This window comes from Symphalangus syndactylus, chromosome X, assembly GCF_028878055.3.
Source record: "Symphalangus syndactylus isolate Jambi chromosome X, NHGRI_mSymSyn1-v2.1_pri, whole genome shotgun sequence".
NCBI classification, from domain to species: domain Eukaryota; kingdom Metazoa; phylum Chordata; class Mammalia; order Primates; family Hylobatidae; genus Symphalangus; species Symphalangus syndactylus.
This window is the reverse complement of record NC_072447.2, coordinates 58,871,757-58,896,823: the sequence shown is the minus strand read 5'-3', so window position 1 is coordinate 58,896,823 and position 25,067 is coordinate 58,871,757. Positions and strand designations below refer to the sequence as shown.

At 47.7% G+C, this 25,067-nt stretch overlaps 1 protein-coding gene across 3 annotated transcripts in view; it reads left to right on the top strand.

Moving 5' to 3' along the window:
• The window catches only part of DIPK2B (divergent protein kinase domain 2B), a 56,325-nt gene extending 38,216 nt beyond the window's left edge, over nt 1-18,109 (top strand). Inside the window, exons 3-5 of one of the 3 annotated variants that reach the window (XM_055268644.2) lie at nt 8,689-8,862; nt 12,284-12,572; nt 14,503-18,109. In XM_055268644.2, the coding sequence (XP_055124619.1) occupies nt 8,689-8,862; nt 12,284-12,572; nt 14,503-14,843 (804 nt within the window). In that variant the 3' untranslated portion in view covers nt 14,844-18,109. Of the gene's footprint in view, nt 1-2,355; nt 4,290-8,688; nt 8,863-12,283; nt 12,573-14,502 lie in introns of those variants that run through there. The other 2 variants (XM_063635257.1, XM_055268645.1) reach the window with 2 other exon arrangements.
• The last annotated feature ends 6,958 nt before the right edge of the window (nt 18,110-25,067 follow it).

The following is a 25,067-nucleotide window of genomic DNA, read 5'->3' as shown; positions in this document are numbered from 1 at the left end:
CATGAGGTTTGAAGACACTGTCATCCCCCCTCTTACAGAGGCGGAAATTGAGTCTCAGTAGGCCCAGGACTTCCAATCCTAACCCGCCGCCCTTCCCTCATGCCTCAATAAAACCCCATTTCTCCGGGTTGGTGGGCTGCCTGGCTCTCCTGGAGACAAAAAGCAAAGACTCCATGAGCCCACCCTCTGGAAAAGGTGTGTGCGGTAAGGCCATCCCTGGCCCAGAACTTGGCACGGAAGCTCTTGAGACCCGAAGCAGTCCTGGCATCCAGCGACCATGCATCTGGTGCTTCGGTCACTGTTTCATGGGCCCCCAATCACCCTCACTCATGGCATCTCTGCTTCTTTCCATAACATTGCCCCATCCTCTCTTTCTCAGATAGGTCCCAAATCAAAATCCCAAAAGGGAATCAGAATAATTGGCTTAACTCTTTACCAACAGCTCATTAGGTAGAGCCTTTCACACCAGGTATCCCCTATCCATCAAAGATGGCCTTGCCCCGCTGCCCTAAGCAAGTGGCCATGGAAGGGGAAGCTTCAGCTATAAGGGGACGTAGGGCGTGGAGAGTACCGTGGCTCTTTATGGAAGGCACGTCTAGCACATGGCAGTGACAACGATACCTACTAATGTACTGAATACAGAGGATGTGCCTCTCACCAGGCCAAGGCTTTTGCATGCGTGTTCTGTGAGGCTTGTAAACCGAGTTTGTGCCGAAATTCCAAAGAGAGAGCTGGAGAAGCAGCAGTAGAGAACTCCAACAGTGTCTCTGCTTCTTTTTACCATGCTAAAACGGACTATTTTAGCATGGTAAATAGCTATGTATTGTCACACGATGGATAGCTTGACAGTATCTTCATTGACCCAGTATAGGATGTCTAAAAATGGAGGTGTCTAGGATGCCAGCTCTCCTTTGGTTCTTGTCACCCCAAGTTGCAGCATGCGGCTAGTGGCCAGTTGGAGTCAGTACATGGCCCTTAGACAGTCAATTACTTTCCAACTGCCACCTGGCACTCCTGATTCTTCTTTCTGCTCAGTCCCTCCCTGGAGTGGGCTCCGAGATGTGATGTGATGTGAGGAGTCAGCAACCCCACCTCTCCTTCAAGCAGCTATGGTTTCCTCCTGAGAGATTCATTCGAGTGGTTTTGAAGACTGTCTGGTTTTCTGGAGCACCCCTATTACAGTGTGCACATCCCTTTTTAAAGGTTAACTTTGGGCTTTTACCAGCCAAACCCTTCTGGGGAAAGATGATAGCCATCTGAGGAGTGATGGGGAAGCCATTACCAACTGTCTTTACCATCAATAATGCACAGTCATTTTTATTTGTGTCTAAACTAAAGAAAGAAGTCTGCCCAGGGACTTCTTCCAAAGCTCCTGAGATGGAAATGCTGAATTGCATCTCAGTTTCTTATGTCCCTTGCTCCCCTTCTGTTCCCTAGGCTTGGCTGATAACAAGAACAGCCCATGATATCTGTCTAAATCCAGAGTTCTAAGCCTCCGTCAGAACTACCTTTCCAGAATTTCTAGGTGGGGACCTAGGAATCTGTATGTTTATAGCATTCTGAAGGCCAGGATTATCAGCCAAGTTTGGGACACACTGTGCTATTCTGAAATCACGGGCTTTTCCCCCCATCTTTCTCCCCATTAAATCAATGTAATACCCTACTGGAATCTGGGTATGAAAGCAAGCTTGGACACCAGTAAGGAGCATTGGAATGACCATGGCTCACTGCAGTCTTGAACTCCTGGGCTCAAGTGACCCTTCTGCCCCAGTCTCCCGAGTAGCTGGGACTACAGGCATGTGCCACTACACCCAGCTAAATTTTAATTTTTTTTTCTGTTATTATTATACTTTAAGTGCTGGGGTACCTGTGCAGAAAGTGCAGTTTTGTTACACAGGTATACGCGTGCCATGTTGGTTTGCTGCACCCATCAACCCGTCACCTACATTAGGTATTTCTCCTAATGCTATCCCTCCCCTAGCCCCCCAACCCCCGACAGGCCCCTGGCCCCTGTGCGTGATGTTCCCCTCCCTGTGTCCATGTATTCTCGTTGTTCAACTCCCACTTATGAGTGAGAACATGCGGTGTTTGGTTTTTTGTTCTTGTGTTAGTTTGCTGAGAATGATGGTTTCCAGCTTCATCCATGTGAGCCAGCACACCTGGCCAGGAGCATGATCTTTAACAAGCCACTTCCTTCCTGGTCCTTATTCCCATCTGGAACATGGGAGTATTTTACTAGATCACTGGATAATGCTATCTTTCGTTTGCATTTACCAGCCAGAGCTGCGAAAATTAATGTCACATTTTCCACAAATCTTTGAAGCCCTTTTTTAATCAATCATTTTAAATTTTCAGGACTGTCACCAGGGCCAGAGAGAACTAAAGTTCCTGTGTATGCTGAGATAACACCAGTGAAAAAGCCTGGCATAGGGCCCAGCACTGAGAACTTCCAGAAAGTGTTAGCCTTCTCCCAACTGTGTTATACCAACCACATTTTCAAATAGTCATCACTAAAGAGGCTTCTGCATCAAACCTTCACACGCAGCTCCCATGCCACCCTCCAGAATTCACCAACACACAGGCCCACCGGCAACAGGCTACCTTTGCACAATATGCTCTGATGACAACTCCAAAGCCCTGGCTCTTTCCACCACACTGTGGTCCCCTAGATGGGGCCATCACTGAGCCCACCCCAATCCAGATGTGATCCCCCTGTGATCTACTTCTGGCAAGATTCTCAGTCTGAGCAGGTCTTCCCCATGAGATAGACCCTGATAAGGAGCTAGGGCAATTCTGACAACATTACCAAAGGTCCACATAACTTCTAAATTTTGCTCTGGTCTGAAGGAAAACCTGTTCTTGCCCTAGCGATGGATGAACTCTCTTATCTCTAGCTTCTAGAGGGGGAAAAAAAAAAAAGCATACCTCTTTTACTTTGTAAGTACCTCCATCAGAGTCATGAAATCACCTGTCAAGACTATTTATCTCTTATGTTTCCATTCTGGTAAGAACCCTTTAAATGAGGACACTGCTGATTGCTGGTGATGTTTTTTGAGCAAACACCTGGGGGTATGGATGAAAGCCAATCGCAGGTCAAATGAATCCTTGGGAAAGTTACTTCTCTTCTATTCAGATTTCACTAAAAGCTTCCAAGATGAAAGCAAACCTAGATTTCGGTCTTCGTTGCTGTCCATTTTTGTAATGAACGAGTGTTTTTCCTTTAGCTAGTGTATCAGGCAGGGTTCTACCAGAGAAACAGAACCAGTAGGAGATACATATACATGTCCAGATTTATTTCAAAGAATTGATTTACGTGATTGTAGGGATTGGCAAGTCCAAAATCCATATGGTAGGCCTGCAATCTGTAAACCTTTGGGCAGGAGCTGATGCTGTAGTTTGCAGATATAGAATTCCTTGTTCCTTAAAAAAATCTGTTTTGTTCTTAAGGGCTTTGAATGATTGGATCATGCCCACCCAGATTACCTAGATAATCTCTTTTACTTAAAGTAAACTGATTGTAGGTGCTAATCACATCTATGAAATGCCTTCACAGCAACACCTAGATTAGCATTCAATTGAATAACTGGGGAATACAGCCTAGCCAAGTTGACACATAAAATTAACCATCACAGTAACATGTCTGCTAAATTTTATCGACCGTCTTCAGACTGTTAAGGATTGTGGTAGAGAACTGTGACAGCCACTCTCAGTATCACCCTGAACCAAAGGCCCCTATCAAGTAACAATATAGCCAAGCAAAATTCCAGTCAATGGAGACATTGACTGGTTGGCTGGCTTCCCGAGGGATAGCACCAGACAGGAAATGCAAGGATGAGGAAATCAGGCACTGGAGGGAGAGGGGCAACAGAGGTCCAGGGTTTGGTTATCTTTTTATTTTTCACTGGGAGGTGGTAAGTTAGCCCTGTTGCCCATGTATGCAGATGGGAGAAGTGATTTAGAAACTCCAAAGCAATTAGTAATCCCCAAAATGGGTGTACCTGGTTTGAAATGAGACCTTATTTTATCGGAAATTGTTGGTTTCCCAATTCTGTTTGCCATTGGCCAATATAATTGTGGGTTTGCACATGGCCAGCACATGCCAAACAGAAGTAGACAAAGGTCTCACTCTGTAAGTGGGACCTTGGGGAGGAGCTGCCTCCATCATAAAGGGAGGGGTTAGTACAAACGGTCTCTTAAGCCTGTTCCTGCTATAGTTATAGAGGTGTCTCAGAACCTTCTCAGCAAATATAGCAGTTATCTATTGTTGTGTATTAAACCATTTCAACACATAGTGGCTTAAAACAACAATCATTTATTTTGCTCAAGAATATGCAACTTGAGCAGGGCTTGGTGGGAAAGGCTCACCAAGCTCCACGTGGCATCAGCTGGGGTGGTTCTATAGGGCATAGAGGTTCCACTTCCGAGATGGCTCAATCACATGGCTGGCAAATTGGGGCTGGCTGTCAGGAACCCAGCTGCAGTGAGTGGGGGATCTTGGTTTTTCTCTCCACGTATGGCTCTCCATGTGGCCTGGGCTTCCTTACAGCATGGTGGCTAGGTACAAAAGCAAGCATCCAAAGACAGAATTAAGTAGAAGCTGTTTCACCTTTTAAGACCTAAGCTTAATGTTTTTGCATCTTCACTCCTGCACCATCCTATCCACCAAAAGTGAGTCACCAAAGCCAGTCCATATTCCAGGGGAGGGAAATGAGACTCTATCCCTTGATGGGAGAAGTGACATAGAGTTTGCAAACATGTTTTAAAATCACCTCAGCAAACAATATTCCTGTTGTCCACTCTCACGTTGAGTGCTATCTCTGACACCTCCTTTCTTCTCACCAACAGCCCCCAACCGTTCAGCTTATCACCAAGACTTGTATATTCTGCTACCAACAAATATCTTCAAATCTTTGCATTCTCTCCTCTCACACTCAATCACTGCGTCTTCCTAACTGGCCTTCCTGCCTCCACTCTTTCTTCCTGTGATATTTAGGATTAAGTTCAGTTGCATGTGACAACAAATCCAAGTAACAGTGGCTTAAACAAGATCAAAATACACTTTTATTCTTTGCAACACGGTCTCACTCTGTTGCCCAGGCTGCAGTACAGTGACACGATCATGGCTCACTGCAACCTCCACCTTCTTTTCTCAAGTGATCCTCCTACCTCAGCCTCCTAAGTAGCTGGGACTACAGGCATGCACCACCACGTCTGGCTAGCTTTTGTATTTTCTGTAGAGGCGGGCTTTTGCCATGTCACCCAGACTGGTCTCGAGCTCCTGTACTCAAGGGATCTGCCTACCTCAACCTTCTAAAGTGCTGGGATAACAGGCATGGGCAACTGTGCCTGGCCAAAATACACTTTTTAAAAAACATAAAAGAAACTGATACATGGCTGTCGAAGGCCAATATAGTGGCTCCATGATTGTCAGGGATCCAGGCTCCTTTTTTTCTGCTGCTTCGCAGCCCTTAGTGTGCCCTGGTCCAAGATGGCTGCCTGAGAGCCCTCCAACACATCCATCTTCCAGCCAGGAAGAAAAGAGTGAAGAAAGCTACATCCTCTCCCTTTAAGGACTCTTCCCAGAAATTTTTACTTATATCTCATTGACTGGTACCTAGTCACATTATCACACCTAGCTGCAAAGGAAGCTGGGAATGAAATCTTTATTTGGGGTGGCCATATGCCTACCTGAAATGCAGGGGCTGATAACTAGCAGTATTGGCCACACTCCTCTGAATCTATTGTCCACATAATAACCCAGAATCACTTTCCTAAAATGTATAGCTGAGCATAAAATGTGTATCTGCTTAAAGCCTTCAGTTGTCCCCTATCCCTTCTAGATAAAATCAAAATTCCTTAAAATGACATCATCTGTCTTCCATTCTGGGATTCCTCTCTGTTCACTCTCACTTCTAGCTTCAAAAAGCCCTAACTCCCTGTAGTTTCTAGCACATTCTCTCTCCTCTCAAAATTTCTGCATATACTGTTCCCTCTGCATAAAATACTCTTCCACCCTCTTTGCAGGTTCAGGCTTCAGCTTAAACCTCACTATCTTTCAAGAAATCTTTTAGGGTCTGTATTAGTCTATTCTCACACTGCTGTAACGAACTACCTGAGGCTCATGCCTGTAATCCCAGCACTTTGGGAGGCTGAGGTGGGTGGTTCACCTGAGGTCAGGAGTTCAAAACCAGTCTGGCCAACATGGTGAAATCCAGTCTCTTCTAAAACTACAAAAAAATTAGCCGGGTGTGGTGGCACATGCATGTAATCCCAGCTACTTGGGAGGCTGAGGCAAGAGAATGGCTTGAACCTGGGAGCCGGAGGTTGCAGTGAGCTGAGATTGCACCATTACATTCCAGCCTGGGGGACAAGAGTGAAACTTCGTCTCAAAAAAAAAAAAAAAGTACTACCTGAGACTGGGTAATTTATAAAGAAAAGAGGTTTACTTGGCTCACAGTTCTTCAGGCTGTACAGGAAGCTTGGCTGAGGAGGCCTCAGGAAACTTACAATCATGGCAGAAGGCGAAGAGGAAGGATGAAAACTCACTCCTTATCACAAGAACAATAAGGGGGAAATCTGCTCCCATGATCCAATCACCTCCCACCAGGCCCCGCCTCCAACACTGGGGATTATAATTCCACATGAGATTTGGGCAGGGACACAGATCCAAACCATATCAGGGTCCCACAAAAATGTTTTGATTTCTTTCAAAATCAGAAGAAAAAAAGCAAATTTTTAATTCCAAGAAAATGTTTGAATGTATAATTTTAATATATTTGTCTTTATATCAATGCAGTTGTAAAACATAATTTGTAATATTTTTCATGGAGGAAGGGGCCTGTGAAAGCAAATGTACTAAGGGCCCATGAAAGTTGTAATGTGGCCCTCCTCCTGTTGGCTCCAATAGCTCATTGCAGTCATAGCCCTTCCTGCACCACATCTTAACTGCTGGGCACCTGATGGTCTCTCCCAGCTGAGAGGCACCCCGGAGGGCAGGGCCTGTTTGTTCCCTTTGTGTCCACAAATACAGTCTGAATACAGCCTGGTGCTAACTGCAGGGTTATATGATGTGATCCTCTCATTCCCAGTAAAGATAAGGGTGCAGGTCCTGCCTGGCTCCCTTATCTTTATTTACCTTTGTCTATCCTTATCTACCTCTCACCCGGTGTACTGTCTTGGTTCCAATGCTAGGTATATGTGACTTGGAGCAACTGACTTAATCTCTCTAAATCTCAGTATTATCATCTGAAAAGTGGAGCAATAATAAGTTCTTGTGAAGTAAATGAAAGAATACACCACCTATGGAAGGCTTAGTGCAGCTCCTGTTGTGTAGTAAGCACTCAATAATTATTACGTATTATTGTTGTTGTTGCTCTGGTCAATTAGTGTCCTATCTCTCCCAGAGATACCTTCATTTAAGAACTCGCTCTTGGAGAAGAGAAAAAATTACTTATCCCCACCCCCGCCCCCTGCTCCCCAATGATCACCTCTAATGGTGGAATTTCAGGCTGTGTAGGAGAAGATGATCAGAAGCAAAGAGACCTTCTCATAGCCTCAAATCATTTTCTATGGCCTCCACCTGGGTAGTTTATGGAGAGGGGGCAGGGCAGGGCCTATTATGGGGAAAAGGCACAGATATTAGAGTCTAACCCATTGGGTTCAAATCCTGAATCCAACTTTTCCAACCATTACCTACACTCTGCATTCCAATTCCTTAGCTGCACAGTGAGGTTCATAATAGCACCTACTTCGTGGAGGGTCTGAGAGGATTCAGTGAGGTACCAAATGTGAATTAACATCTATTAATTTACTTGATCCTCATGACCTCTTAGTGTCCTCCTCACTTTAAGCTGGAACCAGAGGTACAGAGAGACTAAGTAACTTGTCCAAGGTCACACAGTTGGTAGTTGTGGAAGCAGATAAAATTCTGGCAGGCTGGCCCCAGGGCCTTGTTCTTAACTCTATTTCTTTTTATCAGGAGATTGATTCTCTTCTTTGTTCAGCATGGGGAAAAAGGTGTAGGGGCTAGCTAGAAAGTCGTGAGAAAAAAAAAAAGCCTAGGTTCGTATCTCCAAGTCTTATCCCAAGAACACAGTGGTGCATACAAAGACGCTCAAGTGTAGCCTCATAGTTGTGATATTGAAGTCAGATGGCAGAAGGAATCGAAAAAGCCCATGGCAGGGAATGAATTCAGCCTGGGATCAGCCTTCTTTCCAAGGGCAGGGTGGGGGTGCAATGGTGGGCAGAGACACAGACAATTCAAAACTCAGATGGCCAGCTGAAGGGTGGGGAAAGGTGGAGTCCACCTTCTCTCGCCTGCCCTGCCCTCAGCCTGCCCAGTGCCCTCCTGCCGTGCTGCCCAAGAGAGCTCATTCCCTTCTCTGTTCCCTGGGTCTCTGTGGCCCCGCCCCCAGTGTAGCCTGTGGTGGGGAAGGGGGCCTCCCACCCCGCCCCCCAAAAGTGCTCTGGCCCCTCTCCCCAGCCACAGGGGTCTGCCCCCTCCTCCGCCTGGGCAGAGCTACCCAACACCTCCCACCCCCCAACCCCCACGCCCCACCTGGCCCCCCAACCTCAAGGTCTCTCTCACCCCCAATAGCAGGATCTGCCCATTCCCCCTCCTGCTAACCCCCTACAAGAGCTTAGCGCCCCGCCCCCGTCTTCTCCCGCCTCTCTCCCACCTGCGCGTAGGGCCTGGCCAGCCCGCTCCTGCGCTGCCCTTCGCAGCGACTCCTGGATCGCGTGGTCAGGCGCTATGCAGAGGTGGCCGACGCCGGCAGCATCTTCATGGACCACTTCACCGACCGTGACAAGCTGCGCCTGCTCTACACGCTGGCTGTCAACTCGCACCCCATCCTCCTACAGGTACGCAGCGACCTGGCAAGCCCTCTAGGTTGGGGGTCAATCTTGGACTCCCAGAAGCCGCCCTGGATTGAGCTCTCTCCCTCCTCTCACTGCATGTCTTGGGCCACTAGCCCGTGTTAGGACCTTTCTGGCATGTGTTGGCTTCTGCAGTGTGAAAGTGCTGTGGCTGCTGTAGAGGAAACAGGTGTGGGAGCCCAGAGCTGGGAGGGGGATGGGGATAGGAGGGAACGGTAGCCACCTTCACTGCCTGAGCAGCCCTGAAGGGCTTTGGGAAGGAGGCCAACTTTGACCTGTGCCTCAAAGATTAGTCAGATGGGACGGAGCTCAGGAAGTGGAGAAATAGCCAAAGATTGACCCACCCAGAGATGTACCTTGCAGCTATTCTTGGAAAGGAGGGGAAAACAAAGGAAGTAACTCCTGAATGTCCATACACAGGGGAATGGTCAAATAAATGAAGATGCATTAAGGGCCTGGAGATATACTGGTCAACAAGACAAGTATGGTGTCTCCTGCCTTCATGCAGCTTCCAGTCCAGTGGTAGAGACAGGCACTTAATATGGGAACGAACACCCATAAAATATGTGGAGCCCAATCGCTCCCACTGACCCTGACCTCAAGGGTAAGGACACAGGGGTCACATAAAGGACACAAAGGAAACTAGAAAGTGGGAGAGAGGATCTGGAAAAGGAGGGGGAGTAGAGTGAGAAAGAGGGAAGAAGAGGAAGGCGAGGAGGAGAAGGAGGAAGAGGACTAAGAAAAAAGAGGAAGGCAGGAGAGGAGAAGAGGGAAAGGAAGGAGGAGAAGAGAAGGAATAGGAGGGGGAAAAGGTGCAGGTAGAGGAGGAAGAAGCCACAGCAAAGACAGTTAATGAACACTGGCCAAAGGCATGATGATTGAATACATAATAACAGCTCTCTTTCACTGAGCACCTGCTATGTGCCAGGCATTTCACCAAAGGTTTGATATTATCTCATTTAATGCTCACAGCCACCCCCTGAGAATATTATTATTGTCCCCTTTTCCAGATGAGATTCAGTGGAGTTCTGAGATGTGAAGTGACTTGGCCCAAGTCACTTTTAGCCAATGTCAGCAATAGAACCCAAATGCAGAGTCATCTGCCTGCCCTCAGAGGCCACACTCTTCCCACTAAAACCTGCCTGGCGACATTGGCCTTTGAAATACTAGAGGAGGAAAAGGAATTGCAAGTTGTCCTGCACTCTCACAGATCTTTTCTCCCAGAAAACATCTTGGCTACTTCTAGGCCTGGCTCCTGAGAGGTGTGGGATGAGAGCATGGGGCTGGGACTCAGCCCTGGGCTCTGCCCAGGAAGGGCAAGGCATGGAACCCGGGAGTGGCCATGTGGCCGCACCTGTAGACAACGACAGTAGGCCCAGGACTTCCCTCCGTGGTACACAGTAAGAAAGGTCCCCTCTGGGCCGGGTGCTGTGGCTCACACCTGTAATCCCAACACTTTGGGAGGCTGAGGTGGGCGGGTCACTTGAGGTCAGGAGTTCGAGACCAGCCCGGCCAACATGATGAAGCGCAGTCTCTACTAAAAAATACAAAAAAAAATTAGCCAGGCATGGTGGGACGTGCCTGTAAACTCAGCTACTCGGGAGGCTGAGGCAGGAGAATCGCTTGAACCCGGGAGGTGGAGGTTGCAGTGAGCCAAGATCACACCACTGCACTCCAGCCTGGGCAAGACAGCAAGACTCTGTCTAAAAAAAAAAAAAAAAGAGGTCCCCTCTAGGCAGCGGAAACTCAAATGGGCATGGGTTCTTCACAATGCAGTGTGTGGGTTAAAATGGGCAGAGGACTGCAGAAAACCATCAGAGATGGGGATTACTTTATTTTTTAAAGAAGGAAAACAAGGAATAAAATGCTGATATAGCCATTCTAGATATAGCTGCTTTAAGAAATAGTCAAGAAAAGGTTAGCCAGGATTCCTCCCCACTTTTCATCTCACAAATCCACAGGTTTGGACCTCTTACAAGGAGGCAGAGGAGACAGGTTGGGGCTTCATGCTTCCCTAGGCCAGTTTTAGGCTGTCTGGAAGGTTCCAGTTAGTTGGGGAACATCTGTACGATGTATGTAGCTACCCCAGCCAGACAGATTCACCCACGGCTGGCAAGAGAGAGGCTTAAGGCCAGTACAGTAGTTCCCAAAACTTCAGTCACCCACAGACCACCCTTATGATTTTTGCCCCGTCCCACAACAAGGTACCTGTACTGTTTTATTTTTATATAAATATATATATACGTATTTATGTTTTTTTTGAGACAGAGTCTCGCTCTGTCGCCCAGGCTGGAATGCAGTGGCACGATCTCGGCTCACTGCAGCCTCTGCCTCCTGGGTTCAAGCGATTCTCCTGCCTCAGCCTCCAGAGTAGCTGGGATTACAGGCATGTGCCATCACTCCTGGCTGATTTTTGTACTTTTAGTAGAGACAAGGTTACGCCATGTTGGCCAGGCTGGTTTCAAACTCCTGTCCTCAAGTGATCCACCTGCGTCGGCCTCCCAAAGTGCTGGGATTACAGGCGTGAGCCACTGTACCCAGCCGCTGTTATTTTTTAAAATATTTTTCTTTAGTAGCCAGGCGTGGTGGCATGTGCCGGAAGTCCTAGCTACTCAGGAGACTGAGGTGAGAGAATTGCTTGGGCCTAGGAGTTTGAGGCTGCAGTGAACTATGATCATGCCACTGCACTCTAGCTTGGGTGGCAGAGCAAAACCTTGTCTCTTAAAAAAAAAAAAGTTTTGCTTTAAATCAGACTTAAGTTGATCCTCTATTATTTTTCCCATAGCCTCTTCCTAAGCAGTGATATCTGTGAAATCTCAAATAATCCTATTTGTTTCAACTATACAACTCTTAAACATATTTCCCTGAATCCTCGATACTATCTAAAATTGTGGCAAGTCCATTAGCATTCTCATCCCCTGCTTGGAGGAACTCTGTTGAAATGCACTCTACTACAAAGAAATGAAAGCAGCCTCCTTTTCTGAATCTTCCCATCAGTAATATAATTAAAAAATGGGGAAGGGGAGGGATGGGGCATTGCCATGTTCCAAGAGGTATAAAAAAGGTTGAGAGACACTTCGCTGACATGTTTTGAGATCCTGATCTTTCTGTACTTGCAGTGAGGGACAGAGATAGACAGATGATAGATGATAGATAGATACAGATAGATAGATAGATGATAGATAGATAGATAGATGATAGATAGATAGAGATAAAGATAGAGATAAATAGATGATAGATTAGATAGATAGATAGATAGATGATAGATAGATGATAGATAGATAGATGATAGATAGATGATAGATGATAGATAGATAGATAGATAGATAGATAGATAGATATAATAGACAGATAGAGAGCTGTCACCAGATTTTTCTCCCTAATCCTCCTCCTTCTGGCTTGGCAGATCTTCCCTGGGGCTGAGGGATGGCCGCTGCCCAAGTACCTGGGCTCCTGTGGCAGATTCCTCGTCAGCACCAGCACCAGACCGCTGCAGGAATTCTATGATGCACCCCCAGATCAGGCAGCCGACCTTGCCTACCAGCTCCTGGGTGTCCTGGAGTCTTTGAGGAGCAACGATCTGAACTATTTATTCTACTTCACCCATATTGATGCAGGCATGTTCGGCGTCTTTAACAACGGGCATCTGTTCATCCGGGATGCCAGTGCAGTGGGCGTCATCGACAAGCAGGAAGGTACTCAGCATGGGCCTGGCTGAGCAGCTGTCAGAGGGAAAGTCAGGGTGACAGGAGCTAGGGAGGGGTGGCCAGGGGTCACGCTATTGGGCCTTTCCCATCTCTGCATGTCATAGTGAGAGCCACTCAAGTTCGGAGAATGTTAGATTTCAGGTAAAATGTCCCTCACTCCTATTTGAATTTCTACTCTAACTCCATCTCCAAAGGGGAAGTGGATTTGACCTTGTCCATGAGAAGCATTGTGCATAGTGGCACAGCCCCAGCCGCACCCTCCCAGGGCAGTGCTGTTGTGCAATTGGGTCTATGTGGCCCAGGGACCTGCCTTGCCCCTCCTTTCTCTCTCTCTCTCTTTCTCACTCTCTCTCTCTTTCTCTCTTTCTCCTCTCTCTCTCTCACACACACACAAACACACACACACACACACACACACACACACACAACTTTTGGGTCCATCTCCCACTCAAGAGTCTTTCTCATCAGATGCTTTTACCCTTTATCTAAAACGTAAATATCAGGCTGATTCACTGGTATATTTTGCAATCCATTTTGGCACAATTGCTCTTTATAAAGTTTTCAAAGTAAAAAAGCATGGAACCAAATGAGGTGGATGACTGAATTGTGTTTCTCACTATGTGTAAAGTTTCATTCAGGGTTCTAGAACCCTTCGAACACCCTAATCTCTAATGCTGACCAAATTTTCTGAGCCCAATAAGAGGACAAAGGATTTTATTTTCTAATTTCTGATTTTATTTGTATGCAAAAGCCTCCAAAAATAGACAAATTAAACCACACTTATTTATTTCCTGATTTGCCTTTATTAAGAAGAATCAAATTAGAAGAAATGAGGCTGATTCCAGAATATTCCGGATATATAAATCATGAAACGTCAGTCACACTACAACTCATTTAATACATATTTGGGATTACTTGTTTTTTCTCCTAACTTTGCATTTTATTTTGTTTTTCATTTTTGTTTTTGTTTTTGAGACACAGTCTCACTCTGTCGCCCAGGCTGGAGTGCAATGGCGCAATCTTGGCTCACTGCAACCTCCGCCTCCCGGGTTCAAGCGATTCTGCTGCCTCAGCCCCCTGAGTAGCTGGAACTACAGGCGCCTGTCACCACACCAGGCTAATTTTTGTATTTTTAGTAGAGACGGGGTTTCGCCATGTTGGCCAGGCTGGTCTCGAACTCCTGACCTCAGGTGATCTGACCATCTCAGCCTCCCAAAGTGCTGGGATTACAGGTGTGAGCCGCCACGTCCGGCCCTCACTTTGCATTTTAAAGGCACAAATGAAACCAGTCCCAATAATTTCCTGAGTTCCCTAATTTAGTAATAACGAGAGTCTAACAATATAGATGTGATCTCCGCAATTATCAGCCTAACTTCTGGTAGAGTAAGTGGGTTTTCCATGCCCAGGCCTCACTCTATTGTAGCAGAGTGGATTCTTTCCACGTGGTTCTCGAAAGGAGCCACTGTGTCCCTGAGTCCTAAATCTCCTGGTGACAGGGAAATGCTAGGAGACTATACTAGTTCACCCAGTAATTTTTTTTTTTTTTTTTTTTTTAGATGGCGTTTCGCTCTGTTGCCCAGGCTGGAGTGCAGTGGTGCAATCTTGGCTCCCTGCAACCTCTGCCTCCCAGGTTCAAGCGATTCTCCAGCCTCAGCCTCCTGAGTAGCTGGGATTACAGATGCAGGCCACCACACCCGGCTAATTTTTGTATTTTTAGTAGAGACGAGGTTTCACCATATTGGCCAGCCTGGTCTGGAAATCCTGACCTCAAGTGCTCTGCCCGCCTCAGCCTCCCAAAGTGCTGGGATTACAGGCGTGAGCCACCGCGCCCGGCCCCACCCAGCAATTTTAATTAGTGGTGCCCTCCCTCAAGGAGCACAGGTGGCAGGGTGTGTAATATTTCCCATTTCTTTTCTAGGCAGCCAAGAAGCCACCAGGGCAGGAGAGAATAAAGACATTTTTAGCTGCCTGGTTTCCGGCTGCCAGGCCCAGCTGCCCTCCTGCGAAAGCATCTCTGAGAAGCAGAGCCTGGTGCTGGTGTGTCAGAAGTTGCTGCCTCGACTTCTCCAGGGGAGGTTCCCCTCCCCGGTGCAAGACGACATAGACTCCGTTCTTGCTCAGTGTGGGGACAGCACCCGCCCAGACCCGGAAGTCCTTGGGGCCGCCAGCCGGCTGAAAGACATCTTGAGGCCCCTGAGAACGTGTGACTCCAGATTTGCCTATCGTTACCCAGATTGCAAATATAACGATAAGTTCTGAAGGGCTGGTGTCTAGCTGGCCTTGGGGACAATGTGCTTGGCTCTCCATTCTCCCAGTCGGGTTGCTGCAAGGTTAAAAGAAGCAGCACTTTTTTAAAGATGAGAAGAAAGGCACATTCATTTCTTAGGGACTGAGAGGGGAGTTGTGAGATACCATGTGGCTGTCTCTGCTGGCTGGGACGTCCTGGCAAAGCCCGGGGTGGGCATCAGAAGACCTGGGTATGGACGCTCACTCAATGTCTGTGAGCCTCAGATTCCTCTATTCTCCACCAGACTCTCCTGAGGGTGAAAGAAGACAGAGATGGAGCCACCATTGAGCGTATATCCCGAGCATGGGTCTTGGGACACATGCTCACCATCTCCATCCCAGGTGGTGACAAAGTGTGTTCTGGAAAAGCACAGAGGCGGGCAGCATGAGAAAGAGCCGCTCAGACCAGGAGGCTGGAGTGGAGGGAAGGCAGGGGAAGGACAGGCTCCCTGCCACTACCACTTTAGACTCGGACAAGAGGGGCCCTCTTCCTGCTCCCTATGGTCCTGTGTCACTCCCCACACCATCGCGGGATGAGGAGACTGCAGGCCAAGGGGACATGCCTGCCACCACCTAGAGCCTGGTACCTGAGGCTCCATACACCTGCGCATGGGGCTTCTCGTGGTGTGGGAAGAAGCCAGGGGTAAGAAGAAAAGGGGGGCTAGCGGGGGACCCATGTGTTAGCCCAAGTCCTCCAAGAATATGTGTCAAGATAGAGTGAACGGAACAAAGATTTGTTAGGGGAAATGCTTGTGTGTGAGGAAAGAAGGAGGGACCGGAAAAGATTGGGAGGACCAGTAAGTGGAGCTGCAAGCTGAGCCCCGGTGAAGCAGAGAATGTCCGGCGGGAGCTTGCTAAGCTCAAAATCAAAGAAAAGTTCAGCAAGGCTGTCAGGGTGTCCTCAAGGCAAAGGCAGCCATCAGAAGAGCCCCGTGTCTCCCACAAATAGACCCCGTTAGCATCCCTGCTGCACTCAGTGGTTGGCGGAAACAGCAAAGATAGATTTCAGAGCACAGCAGCAGGGGTCCCCGGTCAGCCCCGCTCCCCAGAGCAGGAGATCTTGAGTGGGAGAACATTTTGTTGTAGCCACAGCTGAGGCCCTGGACCAGCTCTCTCCACAGCACGTGCTCCGAGTTGGGACTCTAAGGAGTCTAGGAATTTTCATTCAAACTTGGCCTTACAGGTCACTCATCAGAAAAATATTTTTTTCAAGGTCAACCAATAGAACATACTTTATTCAACAGTTTGTTAGTTTGCTTTTTAAATATTTAGCCACATGGTATGTAGGCTTCCATGTACACTCTTGCCCTGGCGCCTGAAACATAAGCAGGGGGTCTTCTGTTCATTTGCCCAGCTTGCCTGCCAGCCTGTAAGCCCAGGAACCTCTCAGTCTACCTCCTCTTTTCTACCTCTGAATCCCCACCTTTAAAGTCAGAACAGGCCAGGCACAGTGGCTCGCACCTGTAATCCCAGCACTTTGGGAGGCTGAAGTGGGTGGATCACTTGACATCAATAGTTCAAGACCAGCCTGGCCAACATGGTGAAAACGCATCTCTACTAAAAATACAAAAATTAGCCAGGTGTGGTGGCGGGCGCCTGTAGTCCCAGCTACTCGAGAGGCTGAGGCAGGAGAATTGCTTGAACCCAGGAGGCAGAGGTTGCAGTCAGCCAAGATCATGCCACTGTACCCCAGCCTGGATGACAGAGCGAGACTCCGTCTCTAAATAAATAAATAAAAATAAAGTCAGAACACCTGGCTTAACAGGCTTCACTGTGCAGATGAGGAAACTGAGGTCCAGGGAGGAAGAGTGATCTGCGGAGATATTTCCAGAACCCCTGCAAGCTGAGCCCCAGTGAAGGAGAGAAGGTCCGGCAGGAGCTTGCTAAGCTCAAAATTGAAGAAAAGTTCAGCAAGGCTGTCAGGGTGTCCTCAAAGCAAAGGCAGCCATCAGAGGAGCCTGTTGCTAATAGGAGGCTCCTATTGCCTTCCCCTTCAGCCTCTGACTTTCACCTGTGCTACCCAATTTTGGTACCTTCAGTCCCATTCAAAAATGGACCCCAGAAAAGCCCTATTTTGTGGAGTACCTGGTTCCCTTTTGGGTTTGTCTCTTGACTGCTACAGGCACTGCCGCAGGGCAACCATGACAGTGAAGATGACTGGCCAAGCTTGTGGACTGGCCAGCAAGCTTGGGCTGCCTGAGACACTTCGAAATGGCTGCCTTCTGGCTTGGTCTGGAGGGTGAAGACTGACCACCCTTCCCACATGCACAGTCACAGTCCCTCTCCTGCTGGCCTGACTGCAGCTGTCCTCCCAGCTGGCCACCTGACCAGAGACCAGGAGAGAGGCCACAGCCTCCAGACCCTCCAGAGTCCCACGGAGGAAGAAGGCTTACCAGAGAGACCCTCTGATGCTTGAGCCAGGCCCCAGCCCTTCTCCCTGCGTCCAGGTGTGTTTCCACCGCAAAATGCCTCCACACAATGAGTGACTTTGGCCCTGCGTGGGCCAGCATGTGGTCTGAGGTAACCCTCCAATCCCTCCACCACACATCTGTCCACCTGCACGGGTTCAAAGTGAGCACTTGCCCCCTTCTCTCCTCCAGACCAGTCGCCTGAAGCTCTGAGCAACATTCCTTCAAAACCATCATGTAACCCTTGGTGATGCTGAGTCCAGACAGGAAATGCAGACTTGGGACCCACCTGTATCAGCAGAAAGAGACCTTGTGCCCCATTTGTCCGAGTCCCAGGACAGAGCCAATGAGAAAACCGGTGAGCTGTCCCCCGAGGAGCTGTAGGGAGATTGGTTTTTAGTATAAATTACAATAAAATTTTGTGTATGTGTACAGCTGTGTTCACATCCACAGTGTAAGCTGTGATATGGTTTGGATGTTTGTCCCCTCCAAATCTCATGTTGAAATGTGATCCCCAGCATTGGAGGTGGGGCCTGGTGGGCGGTGATTGGGTGATGGGGGAAGTTGCCTCATGAATGACTTGGTGCCCTCCCAGAAGTGATGAGTTCTCGCTGAGCTCACTCAAGATCTGGTTGTTTAAAAGAGTGTGGCACCTCCCTCCCCCAACTCTCCCTCTCACTCCCGCTCTCACCTTGTGACACACCTGCTCCCCCTTCACCTTCCACCGTGATTGGAAGCTTCCTGAGGCCCTTACCAGAGCAGATGCCAGCCCCACACTTCCTGTACCGCCTGCAGAATCATAAGCCAAAATAAAGCTCTTTTCTTTATCAATTACCCAGCCTCAAGTATTCCTTTATAATAATACAAAATGGCCTAATACAAGCTGAGTGCTAAGGAGAGCAGGGCAGATGTCAGTCAGGCCCTGCGTGTGCTTAGGAGTGGCCTAGAAATAGTTCCCCAGCTAGTGGCTTTTCCTAGGTTCAGGAGATCACAGAGTCCTTTTCTCATACACCTTCACCACAGAGCAGATGTTCTCGTCAACATGCCTGAAGACCACAGGCCCCACTCAGCTGCCTTCAGGGAACATTTCCCCCCTCCCCCCAGCCACCTGCTAACCCCCACTCACCCTGTGGTGGACACAGAGCTGAGCCACCCAGCTCTCCCTTCAAGAAACAACGCTCTTCCCAGCGTGGCAGCGTGGTTGGCACGCAGCATTAAGCCATCAGGCCCTTCTGGCTCTGCCTCAGCCACACAGAGTGGCTTCACTCAAGGTCACACCCTTCCTAGGGCATATCTAGACCCAGTGACTAGGCATGGAGAGGTGTGAAGGCCCAGCAATTTTGGCCCATTGAGCGACAACTCTAACACGCAATTCTCCTTCCAGAACTCCCCACCAAGCTGATCAAGACTCATGAGCCTGCCTCATAAGTTTAACATCCCTCTGCCCATCCTGCTTCCTCTGCATTCTTTTTTCCTTTCTTTCTTTTTTTCTTTTTCTTTTTTTCTTTTTTTTTTTTTTTTGTGAGACAGGGTCTCACTCTGTTGCTAAGGCTGGAGTGCAGTGGCACGATCTCGGCTCACAGTAGCCTCTGCCTCCTGGGTTCAAGCGATTCTCATGCCTCAGCCTCCTGAGTAGCTGGGGTTACAGGTATGTGCCACCACTCCCGGCTAAGTTTTGTGTGTGTGTGTGTGTGTGTGTGTGTGTGTGTGTTTTTTTAAGTAGAGATGGGGTTTCAACATGTTGGCCAGGCTGGTCTCAAACTCCTGGCCTCAAGTGTTCCCCATAGCAACCAGAGCAGATGCTGGGAAATTTCTTGCTGAGGGTAATGACTGCGTTCTTTAGCCCTTTTCACTTGGAGTACTTCATACACCATACTGGCCTTACATGGGATAGAGCCACTTCCTCAGGAACTGTGCCTTCCCCTCAATAGCCAGGAGACAGGAGAATCAACACTCCAGTGACTTCAGGCAGAAAGAAATTATGTGTTGTGTATTCTCAGTCCCCTGGAATTTGATTCGAGGCGTTAGGGTATTTTTCTGAATTATGTCAGCCATTGTCTTTAAGCCTGCAGGACAGGCTACGTAATTTGTGGCACCTGGTGCAAAATGAAAGCGTGAGGTCCCTTGTCCAACAATTATTAAGAATCGCAAGACAAGACAGCAGAACATTAAACCAAGCTCAAGCCGCCTGTGATTGCATTGGTTGCAGGTCCACAAAGCTGACCCCGGGTGCCTGTAAATACTAATTTTCCCTACTCTTGACATAGAGTGTTCTCAGCATTTGCTGGGGTCTCATTTGACCTCCACATCCCAGGGGAATAGGTGTGGGACTAGCAGCAATATATAAAATATTTAGGCAGGGCACGGTGGCTCACGCCTGTAATCCCAGCGTTTTGGGAGGCTGAGGCAGGAGGATCACCCGAGGTCCGGAGCTCATGACCAGCCTGGCCAACATGGTGAAGCCCTGTCTCTACTAAAAATATAAAAATTAGCCAGGCGTGGTGGCACCTGCCTGTAATCCCAGCTACTCAGGAGGCTGAGACATGAGAATTGCTTGAACCCGGGAGGCAGAGTCTACAGTGAGATCGCGCCACTGCACTCCAGCCTGGGCGACAGAGTGAGACTTCATCTCAAAAAAAAAAAAAAATTAAAATAAAATAAAAATAACAACCACCATGGGGCAAAGGAAATGACCTATGAAAACAGACTCCACCAGCTGCAGCCATCAGGAGAGCCAAACCACAGCCCTGCAGGCAAGATCTCCTTTTCAAACAAGGAAAGTGATTTCAGTGATTTGCACGAAATGACAATTTTTAGGTCTCCTGCTTTCCCAGTCCTCCCCTGTAGCATCTGACTTCTGCCTATAAGTGATTCCATGAGCCTGAACATTTCTTCTGGAGTTAAAATAAATACTTTGTTGGATGTGTGTTCTTTTTTGGAAAGATCTAGAGCTCTGGAATCAGACAGACCTAGTATCAAATCATGACTTTGCTGGTTACTGTGTAATTTTGGGCAGGTTACTTAGTCTTTCTGAGCCTCCCTTTACCCATCCATAAAACGTGGAGAAAAAGATTTATCCTTTCTGAGTCATTATCCTGTGTAAATAACATAACGTCCCTCAAGAGCCCGGCACACACGGGAGGTCGATATTTGAAGGCAAATGTAGGGAAAGAGCAGAGGGTCTGCCCGGGCAGAAACGGTCCCTGGCACAGCCAAGGCAAGCGCAGCAGCATCTTGGGAGGGACTCTGGTCCCCACCCCAAGCCTCTACTTCCGCTCAGAGGAGCCACCAGGAAGCCTCAGGCTGCTAGACAGTCTGACTGGGGCCATTTTTCTTCCCTCCCTCAGCCAAATTCTGGGTGGATCATAAACGGCAGCAGAGCAGCCACTAACCTTGGCTCCCCAGCCCAGCCCTCAGCCAGGCTGAGAAGCAGGTAATGTTGGGGGCCTGAAGAAGTCCATCCATGCTCAGTACGTGAAGAGAAACGAGGAATGCAGTTTGGCCCGTTGAAAACCACAGCCTCACTGCCAGTTCATGATGATGTGACTTTTCTGCCCACCTTGGGGCCTGTTGCTCACATATATTGGCACAGATGAGCTCACGTGCTCACATGCACACAAGTATACTCTCTGCTCTGTCCACACTCTTTTTTTTTTTCCCTTTTTTTTTTTTTTTTTTTTGAGACAGAGCTTTGTCCAGGCTGGAGTGCAGTGGTGACACCATGCCTGGCTAATTTTTAAAAAATTTTTTGGGCCGGGTGCGGTGGCTCACGCTTGTAATCCCAGCACTTTGGGAGGCCGAGGCAGGCGGATCACGAGGTCAGGAGATCGAGACCACGGTGAAACCCCGTCTCTACTAAAAATACAAAAAATTAGCCGGGCGTGGTGGCGGGCACCTGTAGTCTCAGCTACTTGGAGAGGCTGAGGCAGGAGAATGGCGAGAACCCGGGAGGCGGAGCTTGCAGTGAGCCGAGATTGCACCACTGCACTCCAGCCTGGGCAACAGAGCGAGACTCCGTCTCAAAAAAAAAAAAAAAAAAAAAAATTTTTTTGTAGAGGCAACAGGGTCTCACTCTATTGCCCAGGCTGGTCTCAAATTCTTTGGCTGAAGCAATCTTCTTGCCTTGGCCTCCCTAAGTATTGGAATTACAGACGTGAGCCATAGCACCCGGCCATGTCTGCCTCTCTTTATGACATTGTTGAAAGATGGTCGTGGGCTGTGTGGGAGGGTCAACACACAGGAAGGGGCCATGGCATTTGCAGATATAATGACCCTTCAAAAAGGCAACTTAGGTGCAGCAAACCACCATGGCACATGTATACCTATGTAACAAACCTGCACATTCTGCACATGTATCCCAGAACTTAAAGTATAATTTGAAAAAAAAAAAAAAAAAAAAAGGCAACTTAGGCCAGGCATGGTGGCTCACACCCATAATCCTAGCACTTTGGGAGGCCACGGCGGGAGAATCACTTGAGCCCAGAGTTCGAGACCAGCCTGGGTACTATAGTGAGACCCTAGCTCTACCAAAAAAAAAAAAAAAAATTAGCAAGGCCCGGTGGTGCATGTGCCTGAAATCCCAGCTCCTCGGGAGGCTGAAGCTGGAGGATCCCTTGAGCCTGGGAGGTTGACGCTGTGATGAGCTGTGATTGCACCACTGCACTCCAGCCTGGAGCCTGGGTGACAGAACAAGACCTTGTCTCTAAAAATAACAAATGAAAAAAAGGTAACAAAGTAATCGACCAGCAAAGGTAGGCTAGGCAGCCTGTGCAAGTGGCCCATCCATTACAGCTCTTTTAGAATCAAATAAGGAGACAGGAACACTCCTGTCCCAGTCAAGTGATCAGGGAATAGTGTCAGTCCTGTACAATGACTCTAGAGGGAGTGTGCCATTGCAGGGGGAGCATTGGCTCTGGAAGCAGACACGTGTGCCTTCAGATCCTGCACCAGTCCCTCTTCAAAAGTCAGTGCTTCAAAGTTGTTTATTGCCATGGTGTTCATTGCAATTGAGTAATGAATAAGCAAATATTTGCAATGAATAAGCAAAGTTATTCATTGTAACTGCAAAATATTGGGACCAACCTATATGCCTGTACATAGGAGAGTGGTTGAAAAAACTACAGTTCATCTACACAGTGGAGGGCTGTGCAGCTGTACAAATGAATGAGGAAAAGCTCTATGACCTGATAGGGAATGAATTGCAGGATACAGTGCTAAGTGAGGGGGAGAAAAGCAAAACACGAAAGCATATTTACAGGATGTTACCTTTCATATAAAAAAGAAGGGGATATAAGAAATCATTTAGGCCAGGCACAGTGTCTCACACCTGTAATCCCAGCACTTTGGGAGGCCGAGGCAGGTGGATCACTTGAGGTCAGGAGTTCGAGACCAGGCTGCCCAATAAGATGAAACCCCATCTCTACTAAAAATACAAAAAGTACCCGGGCATGGTGGTGCAAGCCTGTAATCCCAGCTACTCGGGAGGCTGAGGCGGGGGAATCGCTTGAACCCGGGAGGCAGAGGTTGCAGTGGGCCAAGGTCGTGCCACTGCACTCCAGCCTGGGTGAGAGTGAGACCCTGTCTCAAAAAAATAAATAAATAAATCATTTATATATCTGCTCATTTGTAAAGCTCTGGATTGGATGCTGTCAGGGAGTGGGGGTAATTCTATGCTTGAATGTATCAATAAATCTTATCTATAGGAGAGGAGAAATGAAGCATGGCTAAAGCTCTAATTAGTAAAGTCACAGCAGTCACTCCTATTCTCATACTAACCAGGATAAGGGGATGTTTCGGTCATTTCTGTCTGAACAATGTTCACATTGTTGTTTGTGTTCAGGCACGAGTACAGAGCGGCCTTGTTCTGTCTTGATCTATCTTGGTCACAGAGCAGCTTTGTTTGATGGCGTTCTGAGAAACTGTTTATGTTCAAAGAGACCACAAAGGCCAAGCTACAAGGGCCAAGCCAGCTCTGAGTGACACCGAGGGTAAGGCATAACTGATAATGCCAAGCCAGTTCCCAGCTGGCATGAGCTGCTTTTCTCTTTCTCAGTGGGACAACCGGTGAAATTTGAATAAAGTCTATAGATTAGTAAATAGCATTTTATCAGTGTTAATTTGTTAGTTTCAATCATTGCACTATGATTATGTAAGGTGTTAAGATGAAGGGAAGTTGGCCGGGAGCAGTGGCTCATGCCTGTAATCCCAACATTTTGAGAGGCCGAGGCAGGAGGATCCTTTGAGCCCAGAAATTCAAGACCAGCCTGGACAGCATAACAAAACCCCATCTCTACTTGTATAAAAAAAAAAAAAAAAGAGGAGAAGTTGGGTGAAGGGTATGAAGGAACTCTGTATACTATTCTGGAACTTTTTTGTAAGTCTAAAATTATTCCAAAATAAAAATTAAAAAAAAAACTCAGTGTATGAAGTGGAAGGGGTTGACTTGCATATCCGGGCCATGCTGTATAAAACCAAATACGTATATCTCAAAACACTAAAGCATTACCTGTGTGACAAGATGGTCCCGACAACACACAGAAATTGAGTAGGATTAAAAGGAAGATTCCGGGCTCCCATTTAGGTCTTATTCTAGGGTAATATTCCTTGAGTAGATTCATCACTGCCTCGTTTTCACTGTTATTGCTCTTTCTCTCCCTTTCTTTTATTTAATTTGCCCAAGTGAATATGCCCATGCTAGAACCAGGACTGCCCCTACCACCCTGGAAAGCAACAGAGACCTGGGCCTTCCGCACGCTCACTTCCAGTTCCTTCCCTTCTACACACAGACCACAGTGCCTCTTGTAGAGAGGACACCAAAAATGAGTTGAAACTCACCCCACACCCCACCTCGGCCCATTTAGCTGAATCCGACTTTCTGCCTCCTGCCCATACCTGGAGCTTCTCTCTAAAAAAATCATCCTTTAAAGAGACTTGTGCCAAGCTGAGTTCATATTCCTCTTGTCAAAATAACAAATATTTTAATATTTCGTTTGTGTAAGGGATCCTATGCAAGGCAGGCATGGAAACTTGGTGAGAATATAATCCTATTGAAAAGCAATTTGGCAAAGTTCATCAAGAGCCTCAAAAAGGATGGCACACTCTACCCAGTAATTCCACTTCTGGGATGCCATCCAAAGGAAGTCATCAAGAATGCAGAGAGATTTATGCACAGACTGGCTGTTAAAAATCATGGATTGAACACTTGTAACCCCTACTAAAATGAAAGTAAGTGGAATTTTTAATAGGCATAAACTACAAGACAGGAGAAAATGAGAGAGGAGAAAAATAGAAACACAATTTTGAAAGCTGGAAAGCAAATAACTTAGCAGGACCAAAAAAACTAAATCCTAAACTGGCAGCAAAGGATGCTGAGAACCAACCTGATTTATACCACAGAATCCCTCAAAAGGTTAAGGAATTAATGGCACTAGATCCCTCAGGAAATGAGGGGGAAGAGGTAGCTGAAATATGGATGAAGTTTAAAAGGCTGTTTTAAGCAGTTGGATCCGGTTCGATCTCCCTACTCCTCCTAGCCAGGTAATGGTCCTCCAAGACCAACAAAAGATTGGAGGCTCCTTTCCTAGACAGAGTCAATCAAAGGTCTTCAGGTATAATAAGGAGATATCGGGGCAGCAAGTCACACTGAAAACTAGGGGATCAAGGACTTGTGTGCACATTGGCTGTGGGCTCCCCATCTTCACCTGCACTGGCAGTCGGGCCTTCACCTCCAGGCAGGAGAATGGAAGAGAGAGCCCCCAGGGTAAAGAGCAAAAGACCTGTCATCAGAAGC